The sequence below is a fragment of the Oxyura jamaicensis genome, chromosome 8, assembly GCF_011077185.1.
Source record: "Oxyura jamaicensis isolate SHBP4307 breed ruddy duck chromosome 8, BPBGC_Ojam_1.0, whole genome shotgun sequence".
In the NCBI taxonomy this organism is placed as follows: Eukaryota; Metazoa; Chordata; class Aves; order Anseriformes; family Anatidae; genus Oxyura; species Oxyura jamaicensis.
Genome location: NC_048900.1, coordinates 25,236,145 through 25,263,385, shown reverse-complemented (window position 1 = coordinate 25,263,385; position 27,241 = coordinate 25,236,145). Strand labels below are relative to the sequence as shown.

The window sequence follows — 27,241 nt, the reverse complement described above, 5'->3', positions numbered from 1 at the left end:
CTAAGCTAAATGAAAAAGAAAGTACAACAAAGGTAAAAGGTAGTGATGGGCTATCCAGAAGGAACACAGACTTGGCAGAGTATGCAGGTTTAGAGCTAAAGGAAAACCAAAGGTCAGGCAGAGCTGAAAGCACTAAGAGATAAAAAGGGCTTCTGTAAGTACCCAGTACAGTCAGCATTAAAAGAAAAGCTCAGGAAAACATGAACTTGCTGTTCAATGGCAATCGCTGAATTCAGTGTGTGGAAAGATGATGGAGCAAAATCTTCCTGGGATCCATTTCTTAGCACAGGAAGGAAAAACAAAACAAAACCAACCAACCAAAAAAAACAGGTGATCCAAGGCCAGCCTGGATTTGGTAAGGGTAAATTATGCCTAATTGTATTCCATTTATGACGTGATAACTGTCTCTGTGGACAAGAAGAGAACTGGATATTACTTTATCTGGTAAGGCCTTTTCCATACTCTGCTGTAGTATTCTTATAGTCATATTCTTGAGATGAGGACAGGGTAAGTGTAGGCAGATATTTGCCTGAACTGCCAGGCTCAAAGTCTGACTGGTGAACAGTTGCTAATGTAGTGTCTCTCAGGGGCTGATCTTGGGGCAAGTGTTGCTTGATGTCTTTATTAAAAACCTGCTTGTCCAGAAGAGCACTCCAGGCAAGTTCACAGGCAGTAGCACATCAGAGAAAGTGGCTGATGTTCTGGAGGGCAATTCTGCTATCAAGAGAGACCTGGACAGCCTGGAGAAATAGACTGGCAAGAGCCTTACAAAGCTCAGCGAAAGGAAATACGAAGTTCTGCATCTGGGGCAGGATAACTCCATGTTATACCATCTGGTAATTGGCTGGGGATTAATAGGCCGGAAAGAAACTGTTAGGAGAGGAAAAGAAAAAAAAAAAAAAGAGGCAGATCTGGAGGCTTATCAGTAGTGCACTCTTGCAGTGACGAAGGCCAGCTGCATCCTAGGCTGTGTTAGCAAGAATATAGCCAGTGGATCCAGCGGAATAATTTTTCTCACCTATTCAGCACTTGTGAGACTGTGTCTGGAGCAATGCATCCAATTCAGGGGTCCTCAGTACAAGAAGGATGTTGAAGTAGTGGAGTGAGTCCAGCAGTAGTCAGCAAGATAGTCAGGGGACTTGAGCACAAGGTGACATACAAGTGGAGGCAAAGAGAATTGGAGTTGTTCAACCTGGAGGAGAGAAGGGGAGAGACCTTATTACAGTCTATAACTATCTGATGGAAGGACACAGAGAAGATGGAGCCAGACTCTTCTTGGAGGAGCATAGTGATAAGAAGCAAAGGACACAAACTGCAACATCGAAAATTTCCATTAGATATGAGGAATATATTTGCTTATTTTAATTATGAGGGTGGTCAAGTACTGCAGCAGGTTGGCCAGTGAAGCTGTTGAGCCTCCATCCTTAGAAGTGTTCAAGAGTCAGCTGGACAAAACCTTGACTAAACTGTTTTTATTAGACCTTTGAAATTCTTTGAGCTGGCCTTGGTCTATGTGACCTCCTGAGATACCTTCAGCCTGAATTATTTTGTGCCTGTAATAACTACAGGAAAAAGAGAGCATCAAAATGTGCAAAAAACTCAGAAAGCTGTCAGACCAGTCAAACTGTGTGAACACTCCTGTTCCTTGTGTCAAGATTATTGATCGTGGATTTGTGAACGCACACTGCCTTTATTGCTGGCAAGGTGCATTGCTTCAGATAGCATGCTCCTGCAGATGTGTAGGTAGCACATGCAGTGTAGAACTACTGAAATAATGTCCAAATTGCCAAATCCTCATGTGATTGTGTGAATTAGATTCATGCTCTGTGATTTTTAGCTTCATTTGTTCTTTGCTGTTTCAAGTGTGTGTTACAATGATGACTACAGTAAAACAGATTTCGTAGTAAATTTTTCCTTGCTTATTTATGAGCTGTAATTCAGTAATGTTTGAGATGGTGGCAAATGTGTATGCTTTATACGTGTTTTTCTTGACATTTTCATCCTTTTCTCTTCAGGAGATATCAAACATATTCTAGAAAATGAACTTCAGATTCCTGCATCTAAAATGCTGCTGAAAGGATGGAAGACTGGAGATGTAGATGATAGTGTAAGTTTTCAACTGTGTTTTTAGTTACCTGAATTCAGTGTTTCAGACTGAGTATCTGAGGTTGGGGGGTTACAATGCAAGAATTGTGAGTTTCAAACAGTGTTAGATGTCTTAGGTGAAAGTAATACAAGGAACACTTAAGCTAAAACATTATCAAAAAATCACTTCACATTGTTTTTATTTAAAACATGGCACACACACAAAAATATTGTTATTAAATTCATAGCAAGTATGTATGAAAACAAAAATTTGATGTTGTCAAGAATTAAAAGAAGTAAAATAAACTAATATGTCAAAATCAGAAAATGTTTTATATTTACAATGATTTTTTCTTTCCTCAGACTGTTTTAAAAACTCTACACTTGCCAAAAAATAATAGTCTTTATGTTCTAACACCTGACCTGCCTCTTCCTTCTTCAAGTCATTCTGGGTAAGTCTTTTAGCCATATGTTCTACTTGTATGATTCTTTAGTTTTTTGTGAAGCCAAATGTATCCTTTTAGGAATCTGCAATCAGTTTTCAGTGGTCGAAGAGGCAAGTGTTGAGATTAACTACCTCAGTACCTTACTGTTGAAATTAAGGGATTTTTTTTTATTATTTTTTTTGAAAACCTTGGTGTGCTACATGAATTACTTAGGTGCATACAGAATTTTATACCTTCCAGGTGTGATGATTTTCATTTCCACAGGGAGCAAATGTTTTTCAATTAAAGCTGGCCTTTTATAATGTGTTGCATTAGGTTGATTCATTTAAGATAAACGTAGAAATTGTTACCAGCTGATCAGAATTTTCTTTCTGAAATATTTGTTATATTATTTCATTGTATCTTGGACTTTTAAAAATGTACATAAATAGGCTGAATAACTAATTTTGTCTAAGTAGGCAGGGTATCTTCTCCTACTGATTTCAATACTCAAAAAGTTAACAGTGTTCATATGTCAGTGAATATTGCAAAAATTTGAAAAATAAATGCTTCTTTATGGAAAATGGAATCCTTACTGTGCAATTTGCAGTTACTTTGCTTTCAACTTTTTGTCTTGTTTTCTTTCCTGTCCATCAGTTTCTCAACGGTAGACACATACATATTCCTACCAGGAAAACCATTAATTTTATTCCGTGGCCGCTAGAGGGTGCGCGGTAATTGAGTCTGAAAAGGTAGCTGTGGTCCTAAGACGTCAAGCCGGAAGGACTGTACCTTGAATTGATCAAATTGCATAATGATTAGACTAGATTCCCTTCAAGTTATCTGAAGAGGAAATTGCTTTTTTGCTGTTGTAGTTAAATAGTAGAATGTTCTACAAATATGATGAAGGAAATCCTTTGACAATCAATAGAAATAAATAGCTGGTTTCCAATGACTAAAAGTAGTCCCTGTAGTACTAAGAAGTTAGCTATGAACATGACCTGTGTTCTGTGGAAGAAATAAGAAAACTGATCTAAATTATAGAAAATAAAAAAAAAATAAAAATAGAAACATTAAGAGAGGGAATAGTGGTGATGGAACAGCGGGTGGCAGTGAGCTGTGATGTGAGTTGTACGTACAAACAGGAGCTGTAGCTGTGTGTGAGGACAATAAGCCATTGTATTTAAGGAACTACTTGAGGAACAGTGAAAATACTGTGGAAAAACAGTGTAGATGCTATTTTTAAAAACTAATGTTGCAATTTTAATATTTTATACCTGATTATTTTGTATATTGTCGTTTTAATGTCTTTGATTTTGGAAAGAAATCTAGAGTCTAAAGAATGTAGTTTATTTCACCTGAAATAAACTATGTAAAAGCAACAAGCTGTTTATAAAGGGTTCCCAGGCTTTTTTGTTGGATGAACAGTTTAAAAGAACTTTATTTCCTGGTAAAATCAAAGTGGTCGTTACCTTTACAGTTTATACTTGTTCTATAGAGGAGATTTAGTTCTGGATATTTTTAAGATAAATTTGGTAGCTTTGGGATAGCAAACGATGATTAATTAGTGGCTACTTAAGGATAATTTGAAGGCTAGATCATCTCCCTGAAGTCATAAATTCTAGATGAAAGGGGAGGCTTGCCTCCAATTAAAGCATCAATGCAGATCAAAACACATCTAATTGAAGCAATGTACCAAACCCAGTTACACTGTTTACTGCCTACTGTTAGGTCAGTTATTATTCAGATTAGTTTGTTACCCACAGTTTTTAAAAGCATGATGCTCAAATGTATTATTAATGGAAATTAAAGAACTTTGACTCCTACTTTGTTAGTTCATCTGCTGTTTTCTTCAACTGCCTTCTATTTTGAGCTAGAGATAAATAGTCGTGATTTGAATATCTCCAGAAAGTGATATTTGGAAAGCCTACGATTTCAGTACATGGTATTTTATGTATATGCCCTTTATAAAAGGAGCAATCTGGTCACAGCTCTATAAACTCTGGTCTGTGCCTCTTCTTGACACTCAGGGAGAAGAGCGTTTGAAACATCCTTTTCCAATGTATTGGTAGGTAGGCATTGAAGTTTGTGGCAGACTGTGTGGACTTAACCCAGAACTGACTTAAAGTGGCATCTAAATGTAATAACAAAACAATCCTGCTGTTTAAACAAGCAAAAATCTCCTAGGGTGTCTTCATTCATCGGTGGCATATCTAAAGCTTTTATAGGTAATAGAAACCCTGTGAATTACTACTGCATGGTAGTAAATTGAGGTGTAAAGATTAAATTTAAATGTCAAATAGCACCTGTAGGGTTGGCAAAGCCATACCTATCCATGTACAACATCTGGAACAATAACATCATGTTCTGTGGGCTGTGGATGTAATGAAGGATGGTTTTTGGTGAATTCTGTCCTCATCACAACAGCTTAAAAGTTACTCAGCACTCACCCTCCACGCTTCTCCCTTGATCTTGCTTCCCTCTGACAGTGCTTCGGTTCCTCCCAGGCATTTTGTAGCACCCATGTCATTTTTTTCACCTGTGTAGGTTGTCATCCTGCCCCAGCTCTTTTCTCCAGCTGAAATCCCGGTAAGCAGGTAGTATCGAACAACAGGAAATACCACATGGTAGTTCTTGTCATCAAAGGCCAGAGGTTGGCTGAAGGCAGTATAAAAAGATTATGCTTCTGCTGCAGTCTTTTATGAAGGTGGCCAGTAATTTAGGTCCCTTTCCTCTACCCAGCTGTTGATTTACAGCCAGTATTTGAGTCCTTCATAGTATCATCAGTCCTCCTTGAAACTAGTGAATATGTACAAATCTGCTGGATGGGATAGGCGGGTGGAGAGAGACGCTATTTCCTTTAGAAAACAGTCTTAGACCAGAAAGGTGCCAAAGAATGTCTATCAATAGTTGTCCAAGGGGAGAGATTACTTGCACTGGCTTTTCAGATAAGATTCTTCACTTCCTTACAGTGCCTTTCCTTCCCTTTGGTGCCTCAGGTGCTTCTTGAAATCCAGCAATACACAGTTCAGGAAAAAAGGGTTAGGACAATGCAATAAAGGGAAGCATCAAAAGCATAGGCATGTGAGTTTGGACACATAGCCGGGTCTTCCTGATGGTCTTCCCTTTCAGTCTTGTGTGGTCTGGGAAGTGCTGTTTATATATTTTTTTGTTCATTGTCACTTTAATTAATGGATGTCATTTAATTTATATTCATACTTTTTTTTTTTTTTTTTTTTCTAAATAGCTGAAAATGTTCATTTATTCTTTATACTTGATGTATCACCAGAAAGTTCAAAGCAGCTAAAAGCTGTTTGACCAGCTGCATATCTCGGCGATGATTACAGTACTAGATTTTTGCTAAGTGACTGTAATTTATTTAAGAAATGTAATTATCTGTGTGGATAGGAATAAAAATTATATATACATGTCAAGTAATGGGTCTGTGATTTGCTGAATACGTGCTTTTTAGGTTGTTGCAGAGCAGTGGTGGTTGTGGCATGGGGTTTTGGTGTACGTTATGAACTGTTGCGGAGCGTTAATTAAAAAGGATGTAACCTGCAACTCCAGTTATTAGTATTGTCTGTTTAGCTGGACAGGAGCAGTGCCTTGCTTTAGTTACTTTGAAAGCTTCAATAAGAATGGTAAGATTAATGTTTTATTTTCACATCTGCTCATGAGACAGTTTAAAAATCCTGAAGTTTAAAATGCAATAGAATGTAAACAGAAGGGCTTCTGCTCATTTACATGTTAGCCAGATTTGCTAACTGATTGCTGTTTGAACCTAATCTACCATCTCCTGCTGCATTAGCTACAACAAACATTACATTTACATACTGATTTCTTATTTTGTTTTAATGTAAATAATCTGTAATTACAGTAAATTTGGACTTCTGTTGACATGGGCTTGTATAAATCTGTAAGTTTAAAATGGAAATGTTAATTATCTTGTGTCATGCCTATTTATATAAAATTCAGAGGTTTTGGGGGAAATCGTGTGACTGAAGAAGCTACTGCCTAATTCTGAATGCATTTCATTTAAATAGAGAAATAAAAAAAGAAAAAAAAACAGAAGTGAAATGAAATGGATCATTTGCTGCTCACCGATTAAGGATATTGTTTTGGCTTCAAAGTTAAAAAAATAAAATAAAAAAAAATATATAACTAAAATTTCAAAGAAAAATACTATTAAGCAAAGTATTACATCAGAAATCAAAGCATTAAGGCATCCATTTAACAATGGATATAACCAACGTATTTTATATATTGTTACAGCACAATAGAAAGTACTAAAGCTGAAAGCTTAAAATATAATAAATAAAAATACTAACATCACCTTACTTCAGCATTTCATAGACTGATTGAACATTTGCTGTCCCGTTAAGTTTAGCATAATTTGTTATTACATGCTTTGGGGCTAAATATTGTTTTTCTTAATTTATTAGACCCGTTGTTTATAAATTGTGCTGTATTGGAATTTGGGTGGTGTAGCTAGTGAATAAACTCCTTCCTGACTGTTAATTGAGCATTTGGTATTTCCAGTTTCAAGCAACTTCTGTTGCTTGAAATCTAAGCTTTAGGGAGGAGTGGTTTTGGTTGCATGTTATAAATTTCAACCCCAGTTGAATCTGGTCCATCACTGAGGTTTCTACTCATTGTGATAATGCTGATAACCAACACTATGTCAGCAATCCATGTGAAATCCTAAACTGATAAAGGTTTCTCTTGCTAAAACGGTCAGAGCAATGACTGGGCTCAGGTCTATTTTTTTGTCTGTTCTCAGACTTGCTTCTTTTTTTTGGGTGTCGTCAGATTTCCTGTAATGGAAGATTGGTACCTGAAAGTACTTTCAAGTGCCCTTGGCTCCTGTGCCTAATAGTGAAAGCATAATCATCCAGCTGAGGGGAAAAACATAACATCAATGTGTACAACCTATCAGCAAATGCTTTGGAGAGCTAGGGCTTGCAACAGCGGGGAGATGGTGCTGACAGAAGTGGCCTACTTTAATCCTGTTTCTGGAACTTGATTTCCTTTCACCACTAATTAATCTGCAGATTAATTAAACTCTGTTAGTGTTGATGGCAAAAAAAATAAAATCTTATCTTCAATGGGAACTAGAGTTTGGCCCTGATTTTTCTTTTCTTCTTCTTTCTTCTTCTTTTAATGCAGATATTTCATTTGGAAGATTGTAGTCGACTGATAGCATTTACAGGAAAATGAAACTGCTGCAAACACTGAAGCCATAGCTTTAGAAATGTTCATAGTGTTCAAAAGCAGCCATCTTAGTACAGTTATGTGACTCTTTTAAAAAGTATTTATTTTTTATTTTAAAAAAAGGCATTGGGGGAGAACACAAAGATTCAGCTTACTGTCAAGGAGCAGTCTCCTGTTTAAATAACTTCATTTTGTGCATTTGATCAGAGCCTTAATGGCTGAAATTGCAATTTTACGGCAATTTGTTTTATGTTTGGAGTCAAGAGATTTATTGCCACAAAGAATTTGGGGTAATCCAAATCCCCAGCTGCTGGAGGAGATGAATGTGGGAGGAGACTGATGCTGCTGGTTCTCTAGCTCCATGTACAAACCAACCCCGTCTCACAGGGGAGTGTTGGTACGTGGAGGAGTTCGTTGGCACATACTGCCCCTAAGTGCACGACAACTCCTCCTCCCCTTGACTTTCAAACATACGTGGCCCATATCTTCTGGCTTTGAGGCCACATGAAGTTTTGATATGGGAGCCCAGAGGATTGGGTCAGTGCATTATCCTGCACAATTCTTCATTATTATTTATTTATTTATTTTCTGAAGAAAAGGTGAATAACTAGCCACACACTTGAATCGCTAACACTTAAAACATTTTTTCCTCTTTTTTTTTTTTTTTTTTTTTCTTAGCCAACTTAATTTTCAGCCGGCTCTTTGACTGTATTTGGCTATGAATGTTAACAAGCAAATTCTCAATATTTAACGTTTAGCTTGTCTTATTCAGAAATACAAAATATAGAGGTGTCAAAATCATTACTTTGAAAACTGAAGCTTTTAATTTTAAGGCACTTAATTTAAAATAACTGTGTTTGAAGAGTTTTTTCTTTCTTTTCTAAATATTTGCTGCTATTGCATCTGGATGAAGTAGAGAAATGGAAAACCTTTCCTGTGAACACACGCATATATATTTTTCTTTAGCATACCATATTTTGGATCTGGATGGTATTTAAATGTGTGTATTATGCATACCGTGAGAGACTGAGGGTTTGATCTAACTAGCCTGTTTCATTCTATGCTTACATCAATTACAGAATGAAAACATGAATCACGCTATCAGTTTCCATCTAAAGATTTTCAGAAAGTCAAAAACGACAACAAAAAAGCTGTAACAGAGCCTCGTGTGACCCCGTATGGAATCCGGAGTCATTCGCATATGCTGTAATTAATAATATTTTTAGAACAGTTACATATATTACTTGCCTCCAGTATTTGCTTAAAACAAAGAACAAATCAGAACCTGAATTAGTTGCTGCAGAACATTTGCCAAAAGAAAATAAGGTTACGGCAATGCTAAACTTACTGTCACGGATCAAATTAGAATTACCTTTGAAAATAGGTGTGCATCTTTTCAGACTGCTTTTTTTCTCCTATGCAGGATTGTTAAGTATTTTTAATTTTTTCTAGCTTGTTCTTAAAAGATTTTGTGACAAGTGGAGCTAACTTCACATTCAATGTAGATTACCTATTTCAGTTACATACGTAGTGTTTACCATACCTTTGAACATACCTAGCATTAACAAAGAATAAATTCATCTTCCTCATTACGAAAACACGTAGAAGAAGAGAACTGGCACTTCATGATATTGTTTTATAGTATGTGATTGTTATGTTTAAGATGTCACAGAAGTCAAATTATGTTGCTGAGTTTGTAAGGTAATTTTTCTCGAGATGCTAAAGCAAATAGTGCATCTCCTGCTAAAGCATCCATTGAGTATTGCATGGGTTCGTTGCCATCTGAGCAGCCAAAGTACAGATCAGTAATTACCATAGAAGGAAAAACTAACAAATCAAGACTCAAGTCATCTAGCAGTCTTGTCGTCTTGTGTCTTAAGATACAGCTGTGCTTATCTGCATACAGAATTTGTCCTTTATTGCTTAGAGGAATGGCATGGTGAAGTGTCATCAAACAGGGAAGATCTGAAGGAAAAAAAAAATATGCATTCTTATAAGAGTGTGTTATAGGAAAAAATAAGTAGATAAACCCAATTTAATTCCATGTGCCACTGAACAGGTCAAGTCTGCATAAATACTGTTTAGAAATGTAACAAGGTATGTTACAATGCAATTGTGTAGCCTATATAAGTTCATACACAGCTGGAATTGCCCTGTCTATAGCACAAGTCCAGTCTTCTATTTTGAAAAGTAGATAGTTGCATAATTTTGTACCTAATTAAACCGGATGCCTTTTTAACATCTTGATGTTTTGTTACTGGGAAAATCACACACAAAAAAAATCTCTGTGACATAATGTTGACCTGTTTAATCTGTATCTTAAGATTTTCTTTTAATTTATGTTATTAAAGATATTTTAATATGCAGTTAAAATAATTTGAGCAGAACTAACTTTTCTAAATAGTCAATAACCACAAGAGAAATTTTGCTGTGGTTAGTTTTCCACTTCTAATTAGCTGGGTTTATGTGCTTTGAGTAAAACTAAGGCATTTCCATTTGATTTATGCTTCAGGTAACCCTAGAGAAGTGAGAGCATGCTTTGCCTTATTCTACTTACCATCAGTTTTAACGTGCATTGTAGCTTGATGTTTTGTCTGGTCATCAATATGCTTACAAGCCTAATGGCATAATGAATGTTAAATATACCTGATGTTTGTAAGTGACTCTCAATTTTGAGAATATTTAACATTAGAAGAGCTTTAAAGGCTGCAGTCATCTTATTAAGGAAGGAGTTCAGGAATGGCCTTTGGTCATTCTCAGCATGCTTCCTTGCATTTAAGAGTGAAAAGAGAGATGATAATGTTGTGCCTGGACTTGTCCATGTAGAGTTTAGGGTACCCTGGGGTTTTTGCATCTAACTGTAAAACAAGCTATAACATGCTTATCCCTGATTTTCTTGTTTTTCTTTCAACCATTTCAGGGCCTTGCAGGAGTCATTAAATCAAAACTTCATGCTGCTCGTCACCCATCGAGAAGTCCAGCGGGAGTACAACCTCAACTTCTCAGGAAGCAGTACCATTCAGGAGGTGAGTGGTGTTTCACAGCTGACGAATAAATGTAGCTCATTATAGCTAATGCCAGCTCTGTGAAAGAGGGTTTACGTGGCCTAGTTGGAAATTCCTTTATTTTATTAGTCTTCTTTTTGGTTTAATCAACTGGATCATGAAGATTGCGATAACTTGATTAAAGAACTTGGCCTAAAAAAAGTTTGCTATTAAATTATGCAAAAAAGATGTTACTTTTTACATGGTAATAGCAAAATATGTGAACAGCCTCTATTGAGGTACGCTACAATGACGGGGAAAGGCAGTTGTTCAAATTACATTTTATTTTTAAGCCCCATTAAGTTCTTGCTTTCTTCCCTTCTGTTAACCAGTTCCATCCACGTTTTGTAGGCACCTCTACCATTGCTGGTTGATATCATAATGTCCTAACTCTTCCTGACTTGGTAGCCAAATGGTTTCTGTGTATAATGGATGTCACTGCCATTCTGTCGAATGGCCAGCAAGGGGTGATGTTGTAGAGAACTTCATCAGAATTAAGTCCTATAGGAACAAATATCTCTTACATGAACCGGGATGCTCAGAATTTAGAGCAAGCAGTCCTTGTATATTTTTAATTCCTTTCTGAAGCCAAAAGTTATTGTCTGATGCTTCATGATACATGTTTTCAGTGTTACTTCCCATATAACCCACTAACTTCTGGCAATATGACAAACAATCTAGAAATAAGAATCTTCAGGATTAACTTTACAACATATTAAGATTAAATGTTTGCTTTTCACATTAAACAAGTGTTTCCTATTGATTTGTCTCTTCTCTCAATCTTGTTGAGCATGTTTTATGGAAGCTTTTCAAGTGGTGAGGTGACATTGTAGAAAGAATTATTTTAAGTTCCTGTAACATTTTTTATATCAGAAAAATATCCCATGCAACAGTGAAAAGTAATCACTAACTGTTTTGTTTTCATTACTAACCTTCTTAAGATGTAAATTCTAATTTTTCCTCTGCATGAAAGCATGTTTTACCTTTCTAAACCTTTAATAGTAAATTCTGTTATTTTTTAATACAAGCACACAAATGAAGTTGGAAGTGTTGTGTTTATTTATTTATTTATTTATTTATTTTTTTATTTTTATTTTTAAGGGGCCAAGCTCTTACTCTTTAAAATTAAAAATGAATATTTTGGTCATTTATTTCTATAAATCTTCAAATTACTTATAATTTTAAATTGTGAGATTCTAGAAGAAAACGTATCGCACATACATACTGCCCATTTCTTTTTATCTATACTATATCAACTACTACTTTACAGTCTTAAAGGACCCAGGAAGCTGTGATGGTGCATGGGAATTTAGGCTTTACATGCCCTGAAATTTTGTTGTTATTAACGGTAGGTTACAGTCAGCATGTTATCGTACAGAGTCAACTCAATTTAAAAGTAAGTTACAATTTTATCCCTTAAACAACTAAAAGCTCCCCCCCAGTCTACCACCCCATGCCCTTTTCAGCATGAACATCAAACCTTTATTTGCCTTGCTCCTTTGTGTCTAAGTATTACATCCAATATAGTATATAAAATTATGAAGATAATTAATTTCAAAAGCTAAAATGAAAAACCACTGCACTTGTGCACTTGGTAGTGAACAGGTGAATATGTCTGTCTCTACAAAGTCTTGTGGAAATCACTGGGGACTTGGCTGAGGAAAAAGGGTTGGCGAACATTTGTCTAATTATAGAAAACAAGCGCTGTTTTGTATGTTAACTCCCTAATGACTTTTTAATTTTTTTTTTCCTTTAGCATAGAGCAAACATTGTAGCAAATGCTTGATGAATCTAGGTACTTTGTGTGATTTATAGAAATTGGTAGTACCTTTCATTCTTTTCAATGCCACGTCTCAATCGTTTCCAGAGACTGCTATATTTTTTTTTTCCCTTCACTCTCATGTTCACACTTTAACAAATTAATAGTTTACTTTCCTTCTGGTATATTTTCATAATCGTGGAAAAGCTTCATGGAAGTTGCGGTTGCCAACCACAAGAGGGCAGGAAGGACTATTCAATTATTACCTAAAAATGCCATTCAGTGTTTTCAAATTAGCTTCTGGTATATTAACAAAAAGGAGTATAATGGCCAAGTTATTGTTTGATTTACAGATAATTGGCATATTGCAGGGAGGAGACTTAATTTCACCCTTTTAAATTAAACAGGGAGATTTAAAAAGACATAAAATATTCATTAATGTTCAGTGATTATAAAGCAGTGGCATATATTTATTCTACCTTTATTACTGTTTCGATGGGAAAATACTGCAAATATTTCAGAAATCGAGTTGGCCATACTGACAAGTTGAAGTGTTTAAGCAGTGTTAATGCAATCTACTCACATGGTATATCCTATGCAGAAAGATTCAAAATGACTGCATCAATTATTAAAAGAAATATTTAAAATTCTATAAATGTTCTACTGCTTGCCACAGTTGGCTGCAACTCTCTCTCTAGGGCTAGTTGTTAGGTTTGTTGTTATCTTTTCCTTAAAATTTGCAGCACTAACATTTTTTTCCAAATTTTCCAAAAATCCCACTACCCTTTCAAACTGTCATAAATATTTTGCAAAGGATTAAGTGCGGAATTCAATGAGCTGTCTGCTGTGCTTTACTGTTGCTTCAGTTCTCTGTTTTCATTGCTTGGAATACATGTTTAAGAGTAAATGATATTTAAATGATCTGTTATTTAAAAAAAATAAAAATAAAAAATCTTGCTGTTCAATAGGGAAACAATCTGACAGAAAATTCTCTAATGTGAGAACCCTGAAGTTGTAGTACTCAGGTTGGCTTCCACAATTTCTCTTGTATTAAATCAGTACTTGGATTTTGGATGGTACTTGAAAATGCTTTTTTTTCTTCCACTTGCTTTATCTGCATCTTCAACTCTTCACATATTAAGGTTTAATTTCTCATTTTTAGAAAATGTAAGTTAGTATCAGTTGATTGATGTCGGCTCATCAGCCTATAGGGAAACTTAGAAATGAAATAAAAAATTAAACTTAAATGATCAAACTCTGGATATTGGATTATTGGATTTCTTTCTTTCTTTTTTTTTTTTTTTTTGGTGAGTTAAGCAGGGGAGTGGTTAAGTTGGAAAGTTAATGATAACATGTTGGCCTAAATTGCAAATTAATCTGTGTCACAGGTTTCTCACATCTGTTTGTTCTTGTAAAATTGCAGTATTAAATTAATTCTGGGCAGATACTGTTCTGGGAAATATCATGATTACTTTTTTCCATGATCCGCATTTTAAAGGGGAAATTAGTAGGGTTTGTGCCAGTTTGGAGACTGTAAATTAATACATTTCCAATGTATTTTATGGTTAAATAAGGACAGTTCTAACAAATGGAACTGCTAATACTTAAAAGACTAAAACAAGTTTTCTGCCTGAATACATACCCTTTATTCTGCTAAAATAACTTGTGGAGGTTATCCTTCATTGAAGTAAGACAACTTTTAAATTTTGATTTGACAAGCTATTTGCTAAATATGCATATATTTAATGCATTGCCTTATTTAACATAAATTGTTTTCTGGCTATTCTGAGGAACTTACTTTAAAGTTAATACTTTTGCTGCGTTTCAATTTTTTCAAGTTGTAGTTGCATTATTTGATAGAGGTGAAAGACAGCCCTTTACATGGGGGAATATTTAAATATTTCATGGAAAGCAAGTATACTTCTATCCTGAAGTATACACAATCAAACTAATTTGCAGAAAACTTTTTGAACTGAGAACCTCTCTGTCACAAAAGCACCCTTTGCACTTTTTGTAGTTTTAGTCAGTGACATGGGAAAAAATGCAGAAATTTTAACAAACTGGCTACCTCCATTAAAAACAAGGAGTTTGCATTTGTCTGTTTTACTGTCGGTAGAGACTTTGAAGCCTTTCTTGTGATTCCTGTGTGCAGGATTACAGAAGTATCCAGTGTACACAAGCTGTGGTTGTAAAAGGGTGGACAAGTTAAATATGCAGAAACCTCAGGCCTCTTGGAGATCAGTGATTTTTTTTTGTATTTTTTTTTTTCGAATTGTTGGAGATTCCAGTTGAGAATACTAGATAAAGCGTGTACTAGGTTCTATAATTCCTAGTAAAACATAAAATCTGTGCAAACAATGCAAGGATGGGTCCCTAAATACAGGCTGCCTTTGCATAGCTGCATCTGCTCTTTATTCCATTCCTTTAGCCAATAAACTAATCAGAGGCTAGTATCTTAGCATCCCTGTCACCTGTCATAGGTAATATATTTGTTCTTTGTTCCCTATAGACTTACTGGCTAAGATGGAATAAGAAGAGCAATGTATCCAATAGCACTACAGGCAGGAGGAGGAACTATTTGTACATAGAACTGCTTGGGATGAGAGAAACTATAAATTCTGTTGCCAGACCCTAATGACAGTTTGAAGTCCTTTGTACTGAATTTGTAAAAACTTTTTTGATAAATTGATGAATTTGAAACAAGATACAAAAGTATCATTTATGTTAATGCAGGCAAAAAAAAATGTTTTGAAGGGCTTAAATAATTGTAATGCATAAAAATAGGCAAGCAAACTAATTACTTTCAGCACACAGAAAAATAATCCAGCTGAAGGTTTTGTACTTTTTTTAAGATCTGATTTTTGGTATTCGTACAAAATATTTTCAAACCAATTATTGTTGAGGGAGATCACCCATAGGAAAGGTCAGACATTGGCAGTGGGACACAAAACGTATGTGTAGATAACATTGTTCTTTGCAGTTACTTAACTACAAGGTTATAATTTAATAGATTTGCCGGACATGATAATATGATCATCTCCAAATATTGTGCATACATTAACGGTTTCAGAACAGTTCTTATATTTTTGAGATTTTTAGTTGCTTTGAAATAGTTAAAAATGATTCTTATGCTAATAAAAATCAGTAACTCTTATTTTTGTATTTACTAGGTGCACAGACATTCCATACTGTTGTTCAATTATTTTCTTAGTATCAGAAAGCTGGTAAAATGTGTTGTGGCTACATTGATTGTACTCGATACTTAGATTATGTTTGTGAAAATTGAACATTTTGTTTGCTTTTTAAAGGAATGTATGTAAAAACTATTACAATTTATAGTAATAACAACATTATATGTAATTTAAGCATCTATCACTGTGATAGCATCTGTGTTCTGCAGTGGTAAATGAGTACCGTCTAGTTATCTGTGTTTATCCTTAAACAAGGAGAGAGAAATCTATTTTTAAAAGCTAAATCAGCTTCTTGTTTCTTGGGGGAGAGCTTTTTAGAAAAAGAAAACCAGCACGTTGCTAAACTACACGACATTTACTGAAAAGACTGGGATAAACTTTGTAAGTGATCATGTTATGGATTATATGGAAAATGAAGTTCCTTGGGAAAGAAGGGGGAAATACCTATTCTGTACCTGTTCCAAGTGACAGCTTTATTAGGCATTTAAAATATCTCAGTATCTGGCTTTAGAGATCCGTTTCTGAGAGGTTGTACTGATGAAGGTATACAACCATTTCTCTTTTCATGCAACAGAAACAGCACTCGGCGGTAATGGCAGGGCTCTCCTTCACTTCGCTTTAATTATGAAGCTTACCATATTCCTGGCCAAATATGTTTCATAACCTGTAATTTGCTTTCGGTGGGTTTGGACGTGCATATCATTAAAGAAACCATCTCCAGTTATCAAAAACTAGTAAACATGGACATTTTTATATGCAAGAAAAGGCAGAGAGTAAATAATTGCACTGGTGACCAATACTGTAATAATCCTGTTTTACAATATGCACTTGACAGGTTGTAATAGTGCTAATTGAAGAGACTAATTCACACTTGCTTCATTCTATTCAAAGGCAAAATCAGCAGCTTGTTTTGCTTTTGACCAGATGGTCCTGATGAACACCTACTGTGCACTTTAAGTGCTTTACTAGAATTACAAAGGCTGGGGGCTGCGTCCGACTCAAAATGATTTGAGAAGAGAAAAAAACCTCGCTGCTCAATGGATTTGGTGCAACTAAATTAATTCTAGTGGACCCATTACACATTGAGCCCCCTTTTCAAAGTGCTGAGCCTCCTCGTTTGTTCTGTAGCAATGAGAAAGTGAAAGGCAGATTACTGCAAACAGAAATAAAAAAAAAAAGTGCTGTGAAAAGGAGAAAAGAGGCCTTGAAGCCTTTTCATATCATTTGGGTTTTTCAAGTGCGTTATTTTTGGGGAGGGTGGATGTATGAAAAGCCAATTGGAGTTTTTTTTGTTTTAAAGTGCGCTATTTAAGTACTATGAATATAAAAGCAAGAGCAACAGTTGACTGAGTTTACTGTGGTAAAGCTTTGTGTCCAAGGATGAATCAAATTCATTATAGTCAATGCTTTGTATTTTCATATGAATGTAGGGTTAGTTTCACAAGACTGTGTCTGTTTAGGATAATTATAATTTAATATTTTCCTTTCATAAAGTTATCACTGTAGATATCTAAAATTTACTGAAAGCGACTTTTTTTTCTTGCATAAATTTAGAAGCACCCAGAGAGTTTAAAACTTCCAAAGGAGGCTGTTTAATTTCCAAAGGAAGGAGAGGCATGTTCCACTGGCGTTGCAGCACAGATTATTATAACTAATTAGAAGTCACACATCTGTTAGCTTTCGATTTGTCGACGCTTGTAGTTCTGGGCGCATGTTTATATCCCTCTCTTCTTTCTTTCTTTCGTTCCCTGTCTCTATTACACTCTATCCATAAATGTCCAGAAACTCTCAAAAGATAAGGATCAATTTATTTGAATTTGAAAGTAATGAGGAGTCATTGTTATAATTTTGGTTATAGGTTCTGTTCCATAAATGCTCAGTCATGTGAGTTGTCCTTATTTTAGAAGTAATCACGTTGAATTGAATGGCTTTGCTTGTGTAATTTAAAGATGCTAAGGATTTTGGGGATCAAGACCTAATTTAAAACCCTGAATTTTTAAAAACCTGCAATTAAAACCATCACTTGCTATTCTGATTCTGAATATTTGTTGTTTTACTTTCAGAGGTGGGGAATTTTTCTGCTTCTATCATAATGCTAGCTATTAAAAAGGTGTTAGAATGTAATGACAAGAGAACCTAAGCAGCTTTCTGAACATATTAAAGAGCCACGTTCCTAGTTCCAGGGCTGTTTAAAGTGGGAAAGCAATACTCTGTAGCTAAATAGAATAGCACTGCTATGTGTATAAACTCTATTTAGTTGAATCAAAAATGAAAAATTCATGTTTTTCACAATTAAAAAAATAATTCACAGCTTGTAAATTGAAGTGTACTAGACCATGAATTAACCTTTCTATCCTATGTTAACTATAGTATGATCACTTCTGTTATTGCATGATATACACTTATATTTTTTAAAAAAATCATTAAATTGCTGATTTGTTTTCAAACAATGAAATTTCTATTTGTGCGAATTATAGTAGGCACAGTGTTCTCTCATGTTTTCTCATCAAACAACCCAATTATACTTATAAATAGTGAGGTGCTAATGAACTGTTGTTCGGGAAAAGTTTTTTTTTTTTTTTTTTTTTTTTTCTTAACTTGAGTAAGAAAGGAAACACTTCACAATTTTAGAGTGCTTGCTTGGTGAGAAAATATTTGAAAATATTGTACTTATGTAAATCATGTTGGTGCTATCACTTTTAAATACACAACAGAAGCTAATCTCAAAACCTCTTCAGTTCATATGGAACACAACTAGATTCGTGACATTGTAAATTGCTCACTTAATTGGGAACCGATGATTTACTTCTATTCATTCAGTTACAGACGTTTTTCAGCAAGATAAACTTTAAACCTAAATATAAGCTATATGAGTGCATTCATTTAAGAGAGAGGAATTTTTATGGAGGGTTGAGGTGATGAGAATGTTTAACGTAGTAGTTGTGGAGGTAAGACACTGAAATGGGCTTCACTATCTTAGCAATAGGGTAATGGTAGCTATATAATTCTGTAATCATTATGCAAAGAAAATATTCAGTTGCCATTTCACCTGTGAATTAATAACTTTTGTCTCTGTCCAGTCTGTAACATTGTAGTGAAACAGTACACTATCTTTTTAGTAAACCCATTTTGTACAATTTTTCAGTTATATTCCTATGTCTTTGTAAAACACAAACTTAAAAAGTTAGTCTTTTGTATTTCTACTAAGAATCATGAGCATAAATTGAAGAGCCTTGCACTCATTTAAAGGATAAAATGGCCTCATAATCACCCTCAATAAATCCCTGTTACTGTTTTTAAAAAGGGTTATAGAAGCTCTCAGCAAACATTTGCAGTAAGTGGCAAAATTTATGCCTTGCTTTGTGATAGTTGCGTGACCAGACAGTGGGGTATAGGATTGTTTTAAGGTTTTTACAGCTGCAGGCAAAAAGCATCTGTTCCTAGAAAAGCCTTCATTGTTTAATTTTGACACTGACTTTTCCATGCTGCTTGTACCAGTCTCTGGATTAGGTGCCACTAAGATAAAATTTGTTTTAAGCTGCTTCCAAATGCAGCTGTCACTATACATGGCCTTGTAGCTTAGGCAAAGTAGACATAATCAAAACAAGCATTTTCGTACAAGGTCATCTCAGTCGACTGAAAAAGCTTGGAGCAGGAATTTTGACAATATTGTATCTTGTGAGGAGCGAGGCTATTAGCTTGTGTGTTTACTTAATCATTCTTCCAGTGATCACTAACATGTATGATTGCCTCAGAAACAATGAAAGGGATTTTTTTTAACTTCACTTCTTTTTCTTTTGCGCGTACTTTATACAAATCATATTAATTTTGATTACTGTGGTCTTAAATTACATAAATTATTTTGTGTATATCTCTACAGTGAAATGCAATATTTTACAAAAATCAGGGAAAATCGACATTTTTGAAAAGGCTCCTTTTCTTCAAAGTTTCAAGTGAATTAAAAAATGAAAGAGCACTTCATTTTATGTATCCCAGAGTTGTGTTAATTTCTACCCAGCTGGTCTAAAATGATTGATACAAAGCCAAATTTGTGACTGCCTGCATTACAAAGTCTGTAATTTGCTAATGAATTATGATAATAATCTTTCATCATACATGAAAGATTTAGACAAACAATTTACTAACTATATAGTTTGATCACAATTTTTGGGTTTGTACCAAGCCTTGAATCTACTTTATTTTCCCTGGCATAGATTTACAGACTGAAGTGAACTTCTTTTTACCTTGTTTTGAAAGCAATAGTACTGGAAGTTAAGTAGAAATAATAGTGGACAATGGGAATGCTATAAGTTGTAAAATGAGTGTAAAACACCATCCTTAATGTATATAAAAGCGAAACCACACAGTTTTCAACTAGAGAAGCATCACAGTGCGTATGGCACCAGGAGTTGTTTGAGACTTCATCTCGGGACACAGAAGTAAATGGAAACAGGCAGGGGTGTTTCTCAGGTCAAACCTCCTTCAGGTATGGTGGAGATGAACTCTTTAAAGCAGAGCTAGGTGAGGGAATAGGAGAAAACAAGGCTTGAAAAGAAAACCAAATCCTTCAGAAAAGGAGTAACTGCCACAAGATCCAGTCAACCTCAGTGAAGTAAGTGGCAGCTCGCATATCATGTCAGTGAACAGTTGATCTTGCATACTTAGGAGCTTCTGAGGAGAGTGTTCGCAGTAGGATGTGAGCACAGTATAAGCAGATCTCTTCTTATATGAAATCTGCTCATTTTCAGTCTACTCAGGGAGTGGATCACACATGTTTTAACCAAAGGTTCCTTCATGGTTCTGCAGAACTTGTTTTTGCATTGGGTATTTCACTTTTACCATAATGAGCAGCATAGGAACAAGGAGAGGAGCTTTCAGTTCAGTGTCCTCTGACTCTTCTTCTGTTTTGCAGATAGGCAATCATTTTCCTGCTCCTCTTGAGCTCAGTTCAGTGGATTTCAATTATTGGTCATTTTAATGTCCACCCCCCAAAAAAAGCCAATGCAAAAATGAACACATGTATCCAGTGATGCTGTTGTTGTTTGGGTGAACCTATTGACTTCAGTCTTTTCTGGCTTCATATACTATTCTTCAGGGCATGACTTATTTGGAGCAGTAGGTTTATTCACCCCAAAACCCACACAACTGCTCAGAATAAAATCATGTCGGGATTCCTGTGGCCACTATTACAGAAAGCATTGTATGACTGGAAAAAAGGTTAGAAAACAAAACAAAACAAAACTGGGAGTAAAGGCAAGAAAATAGAATGACACAACCAGCAATATCAAGAAAATATATGGGACAACCAGCAATATCAAGGGAATGTCTTCTAGAGCAAGAACTGGGAACATGGCCTTGTGAAAAGACAAGAGGAGCTTTGGGGTAGGTGCTGACTGGAAAGGGGTTTGAACCATGAGCAAAGACTTTTTGTTGTTGTTTTATGTTTTTTTGTGCTTATATTTAGTGAAATGGAACTTTTTGTGACCTGGGAAAGAGTTCATGAATTATTTCTTACTGTATCAGTTACAAAAAAAAAAAAAGTATTAAGTTTGTTTGAAAGAGGATATGCTAATGGCAAGTGCAGAACAGTGCCATAAAGATTTAACCCATTTGAATTCATTATGTTTTGGAAGAGAAAAAGGTTATTAGATGATGTTTGAATTTCCTACAGAAATCTTCGCAGACTGTGCAGTATGCAACATAAAATACTGCTTATGGTGACTCTTTGCATGACTACTCTGCAATGGCTTGAAACACATGGGAGATGCGTTTTTTCACTTATGCTTTCATTTACTGCTTCCCCTGGAAGAAGAATTTGACCACTTTTGTTTATGGAGTTATTTAAAGAAAAAAAAAAAAAAAAGTTTTTACTAAAATGGTTTCCCAGTGGTGTAACATTTGAAAATACTGTTTTGCACCAGGGGATCGTGCCTTAGCATGATAGGTCTCCATTAGCAATTCACTTCAAAAAAAAAGTCCTTTCAACGTCTCCCATTTGCCCAACTTACTGGGCTTAAGCTTGCATGATGGAGCAGTCCGAGTGTGCAAACTGAATTTCATTAGGATGAAACTGAGCTAGAAGATAAACAATTTATAAATGCCAACTTCTGAGAGACATTCAGTCCACAGGACCAGACCAGAAATGGTCACTAGTGAAAAAACAGCAACATAAAGGGGTGCTCATCTCCACCTGGCTTTCTCTGCAGATCTCGTGCTGCACTGTCTGGTGAGCTGATGTAGACATAGCCATAGGCTACAACTTAGTGTTTTGCAGGAAGATAAAAGGAGTGTAAAGACATCTCCTGTGGCAATTCAAGCTTAATCTCAGTCTACTGCTCTTGGTTCATCAAAAATGAAACTTTCACCCTACCTCACAGAATGTCCTTGTGAATTTCCATATTTTTCCTTGGCCTCATGAGATCTAGCCATGAAATAGTAAAATGGACCTGTCTGACTTGACAGCTTACTTTTTGCACCAGGGATAGAAATTGTACCATACTGCTTTGCATTACAAAAAAGGATGCTATTTCACTGTTCTGTTGCTGCTTTTTGAGCAGAATGTCAGAGCTTCTTCACTGCTGTTAGTAGTCCCTCCTCAGCTGCCTGGTGGTCACAGTCCTCAGCTGTGTGCACAGGGGATGTTCTCAGCTGCAGTCTAGCCTTTTCTCTGCCAGCCCGATGTCAATGCGCAGAATAAAAAAGGAGCCAAGACCTTTTAAGCAGAATGGGTGAAAGAGACTGTTAGTTAAAGTTGAAATTGTCAACACAAAACTATTCCCAGATAAACTTAAGCACTTCTTATGCCTCCCTACTTTTGAATTATTCAGGAATAAGCGCTTCTTGCCTCAAAAGAGGAACTTCTTGTGGGTAAGTGCAAACAGTTTGTGCAAGACACAGAGGGAAATTCTGTGGTTACAGATAAACTAAAGATTGCACACAAATATAGCTCAGAAGATTTCTAAAATAAAGGTTATTCTTTTAGAGTTGCCAAGTTCAATAAAAAGTAACCTGTCATCAGAAATGAATGAAAGAAATTTAAGAACACTAAAACCTTTCCCTCTTTGCTTCTCCTAAAATAAATTGCAGAGATATTTTGGGTGCTGCATGTGACCCTGATGCTGTGAATGAAATCACTGAAATGTTGTCAGTGCTCATTGCCATTTTGTATGTATGGCTTTCTAGGAAGGGAATATCTTTTCCTAGCAGACAAATTGTAGAAAAATATTAAAAGCCTTTTTTTTTTTTTTTCCCGGGGGCTTATCTCTTTCCAATACTGTGAAGGTCTTGAGATATTTTTCTATGGTTTCAAATGACAGTATCACAGAATTGTAGGGGTTGGAAAAGACCTCAAGAAATCATCAGGTCCAACCCTCAACAGTAACATGAGAATTTTCGAGAGAGCTACTCTAGATACCAGCTGAACGATGTATCCTGCTACTAGACAGATATACCTTTCCTGGAGAGGAAGAAGAGTGGTGAGGGTTAAGGTCTGTGATGCACCAAATCTCTCTGTTCTTCACATTTTTCTACCTGTTTCAAAGTAATATATACAAAGGAATAATGTCTCAAAAATTAAATTCTCTTAATTCCAAAGGAATGATCCCTAAATAGAAAAATAAAGTCTGCTAATGAATGTGGGCTACTCTGCACCATGAAAAGAGCATTTCTTAACAGAAACTTTTTCATTGTGTCAGAAAACTGGAAGTCAGCTTATTGTATATATGAAATATTTGAGCTCTTTTCTAAATTCAAGTCATATAAAGTGGATATGGCGTAGACTTTAGGCTATGATGAAAGTCATATTTTCAACTGCAGTCTGAAAGACAACATTTGGTGATCGGTGTTAAGAGAGATTTTGCAATAAGGTGGCCTTTTCTGTTTCTAGAAGTTCCCAGTATGGCTGGCTAAATTTGGGAAGCTACTTGCAGTTACTGTGTGGCGTGTTTTTTATGAGAATATTGTTTGACAATTCAGTATGAAATGCATAATCACAAAAATTCAGTTACTAAGTTTAGCCAATGTTTAACAGACTGCAGTAGGAATTGAGATGTTGTTAGCTGAACTTTCTCATCAGGTGTTCTTGTAACAGAACCCTTTTCAATATCTAAAGAGGTATAGTTCCTTTTAGAGAAGTACATTTTTAGTATTGTTTCATTACTTGTTTTTAAGATCAGCTTGAAGTGAGGAACACTAAAACTTGGAAATTAAATGTCTCTTCCAAACTGTTTGAAGTAGATGATAATTTTACCATGTAGTCTAAAGTAAGCATCAATCATCTCAAGACATTGCTATCAGAAGAGAACTGCAAATCCAATTTCTATTCTTTAATTCTTTATTTTTTATTTTTATTTTTTTGCCTTGTTTCAGTTTATAGGCAAGATCTAGGATTTGGCACTAAGGGATGAAACAGACTGAATTTTCATGGGTTATGATATGATGGGTTATGAATGTCAAATGGATTTTTTTCTATTAATTAAATTGTTATTCTTGGTGCTAACATATGTAGGTCAATAAAATTGCACTTGTCTAGGATTTAGAATACGTATTTTTACTTTTTGGTGTTTTTTTCTGTTAGTGTATATTTTACACACTGACTTTGCATAACTATGAGTATTCTTGTGGTTCTGAGGAGGAGCTGCTAGTATGGATCTGTAAATTAGCTGTTTTTTAGCATCTTTGCAGGGAAAAAATATAGCAGAATAGCTGAATATGCAAAAAAGCAGCTTGTGATGCTATAACTTGTCAAATAACCATTGATGCAGTATAGCTGAGCAAACTGTTTCAGTGTATGCATATACAGTACGTATTTCTCTCCAAATTAATATTTGCATTTGAAATACATGTAGTGCAAATACATGAAAAGTATATAACAATTAATAATATTTTATGTTTGATGTTTGCATATTGTGTGCTCTGCATCTTAATGTTATCTGCTTCTTTAATCAGCTTGAATTAGTTCCAAATGTATTGATTCAAAGAGATTTATTACTTAGCTACTAATTTTTGATAGGCGTTTCTATCCTTGAAACAGGTTGGGTTTGGTCAGTAGTTGGCTGGCATTTTCTGAGGTTGCCATTTATGATGGCATGAGATATTGAAGAACAACAGCTTCTTTGTCGCATTTATGATTGTTCCTGAGTTGTAGTGGAGAGAAAAACTTAGACAATATAACACTGATTTGCTAGTGGTTTCCAACTTAGACCTGTTATGTGCAAAAATATTGCATAGCTTTAAAATAAACATGTACTTTAGTCTAGTCTAGTTAAACCACTATGAACTGTTGTGTGAATATTTTTATTTATCTGAAGGGCAGCTGGTTTTATTTTAACATAAACAGAGTAGGAATTAGATGGACTTAAAGCAAAGTAAGGCCTTGTCTTTAGTGAGGAAAAAATGTTTTGAATCCTGTATTATTTAATGCATGATAAATAAGTCATAATAAAAGCCCTGTATTTACAAAACACTTAATAGTCATATCCACGCATCTGATAGAAAGCAAAACTTTGGTTCCCTCAAGAATCCCATGTTCACTATGCAAGCAAGTAGAAGCTGCAATCTGTACTAAAACCAGCCCTCCTGACTGTAAAGCAATAAAGTAACCCCAAGTGCTATAGTGCCAAATGTGGAACCTGCAGGAAACCTTGCAAGCATGCCTTTTTTGTCAGTACTCTTACCACTTTAATATATTTGGCTTAATGTTTTGAGGACCTTTCATGGGCTCCATTGCAACAAACAATTATTGCCTTCAATAAAATATTGAACAATAGAGTGGCATATACTTTAGACATTTCAGGTCCCCTCCTGAATTTCTTTCCACAGTGACTTCTCAGACTGTTTAAATAAAAAAAAAAAAAAAGCCTTGTGTGACTTTTTTTAAAGATCTTTCTCAATTACTTGTGTTAGTTTGTACATCCATTTGTGAATTATGACTAATGTACTGTATGCAATTGGAATAATAATAATAAGTCAGTTTTGTACTGTGTTCTGTGACTGCTTGGCAACTTAAATGTAGTGTTACACTAGAAATTACTAGAAAGTTCTGTGCTCATATATGTCATAAATGAAAACTTGCTTACACTTTTAAATTTCTGTAAACATGCTGTGTTCATTTTAATCACTGGTGAAATGCTGATTTCCTGGTTAACTTTTTTAGTTCTTTGTCCAGTTTAGTGATAAATGTCACTGTTATTTAATAAATGTGAAAATACTGTGTTGTGATGTTCATGGTGTTTTGGAGAAGTTCTGTGTTGCAACAGTTTTTCTGTGACCTAAAGGAATGAGTGAGAGATGTGGATCAGTGTCTATGCAAACTACAAATAGCTGTATTCCCAAAAAGAACCTGAGGATAACTTGTTTTTCTGGTAATTTTATCAAAAACGAAGACCTTGCACCATTGTAAATTCAGGGCCAGTTCTGCCTTCCCGTCTGCCTGTGCAGATGAGATGTTGGTCCCTCAAAACCACCGGAGGCCTCCCTCTGGGAGCCGCGGCCTGCTGCCCCCTCACAGAGGTGCTCCCGGAGCTGGAGGGTGGCAGAGGGAGGAGGTGAGGATGAGCTCTTATCTGCAGCCGTCTGCTCTCAGACTTCTGTTTCGGATCCTAGCTGGGAGTCAGTGTCATTTTAAAGCTGTGTTTAACTCCCTGTCATCCTGCTCCCCTTTGACTCCCCATGTGCTGCTTTGAAGGCAGCCCCTGGGGTCAGCGGCTGCCTGCCTTCTGCAGGAGCTGAGCCGCCCCTCAGAAAGGGAGCCCGAGAAGCAGCACAGAAACAAGAGTCAGACAGACCTGTCAATGGCTTTTTCCTCCCCCCGAGTGTTAATTGTGGTCACAAAAGTTAAGTGCTTCTGTAAAATTAACATCTTGGTATTACGTATTTATTTTCCACCGTGTAGCTTCAATGTCAAGCTTACTCAGCAGACAAGTCAAAACAAGAATATTTTTTCTAACTGCTGTTAGAGCAAGTCTCAGCCTGGGATCTCAGAAAATCACAGTGTTCGTTCCAGTTAGCAGCTAATAGGAAACAATAAAGATTTAGGGTTCAGAATTTAATTGGCACTGATGTTGATGCAGGAAGCACAACAGCATACAGTTTACTCTTGTGAAGCTTTATTGATTCTTTTTTAAAAGGAAAGCTCTGATGAAAGTAAAAAGAGGCGTTTAATTTGCAAGTATTTCTACACTGTTTTTTTTCTGAAATGTAAATGCATTTGTATCTCTCTCTATCTCTCACAGTAAATATCCCTCAAGATCTTCTGATTGAGAGGTAGACACTGGAAAAACAAAAGCATAATGCCATTTCTACTGTTCAGCTTATTCATTTGGATGAGGTTTGGGCTTTCTTGCATATGCCTTGAATTTACATCTTTTCTAAGTCTGATGTGCATTTGGAAGCATTTTAAACTATTGTGACATTAGTGTATCCTCAAAATCTTCATCCCAAATTTTAATCTTACAGTGACCAAATTTGTAATACCACTCCAGAAGAGGTGATGATATGAACAGGAGCTACCTTTTTGACTTTGCC

The 27,241-nt window shown here is 35.6% G+C and overlaps 1 protein-coding gene across 1 annotated transcript in view; it reads left to right on the top strand.

Moving 5' to 3' along the window:
• The window catches only part of FAF1 (Fas associated factor 1), a 162,656-nt gene that overhangs the window by 36,682 nt on the left and 98,733 nt on the right, over positions 1-27,241 (top strand). The window contains exons 5-7 of the mRNA XM_035332623.1: positions 2,016-2,107; positions 2,449-2,537; positions 10,645-10,750. Of these exons, the coding sequence (XP_035188514.1) occupies positions 2,016-2,107; positions 2,449-2,537; positions 10,645-10,750 (287 nt within the window). The remainder of the gene's footprint in view (positions 1-2,015; positions 2,108-2,448; positions 2,538-10,644; positions 10,751-27,241) is intronic.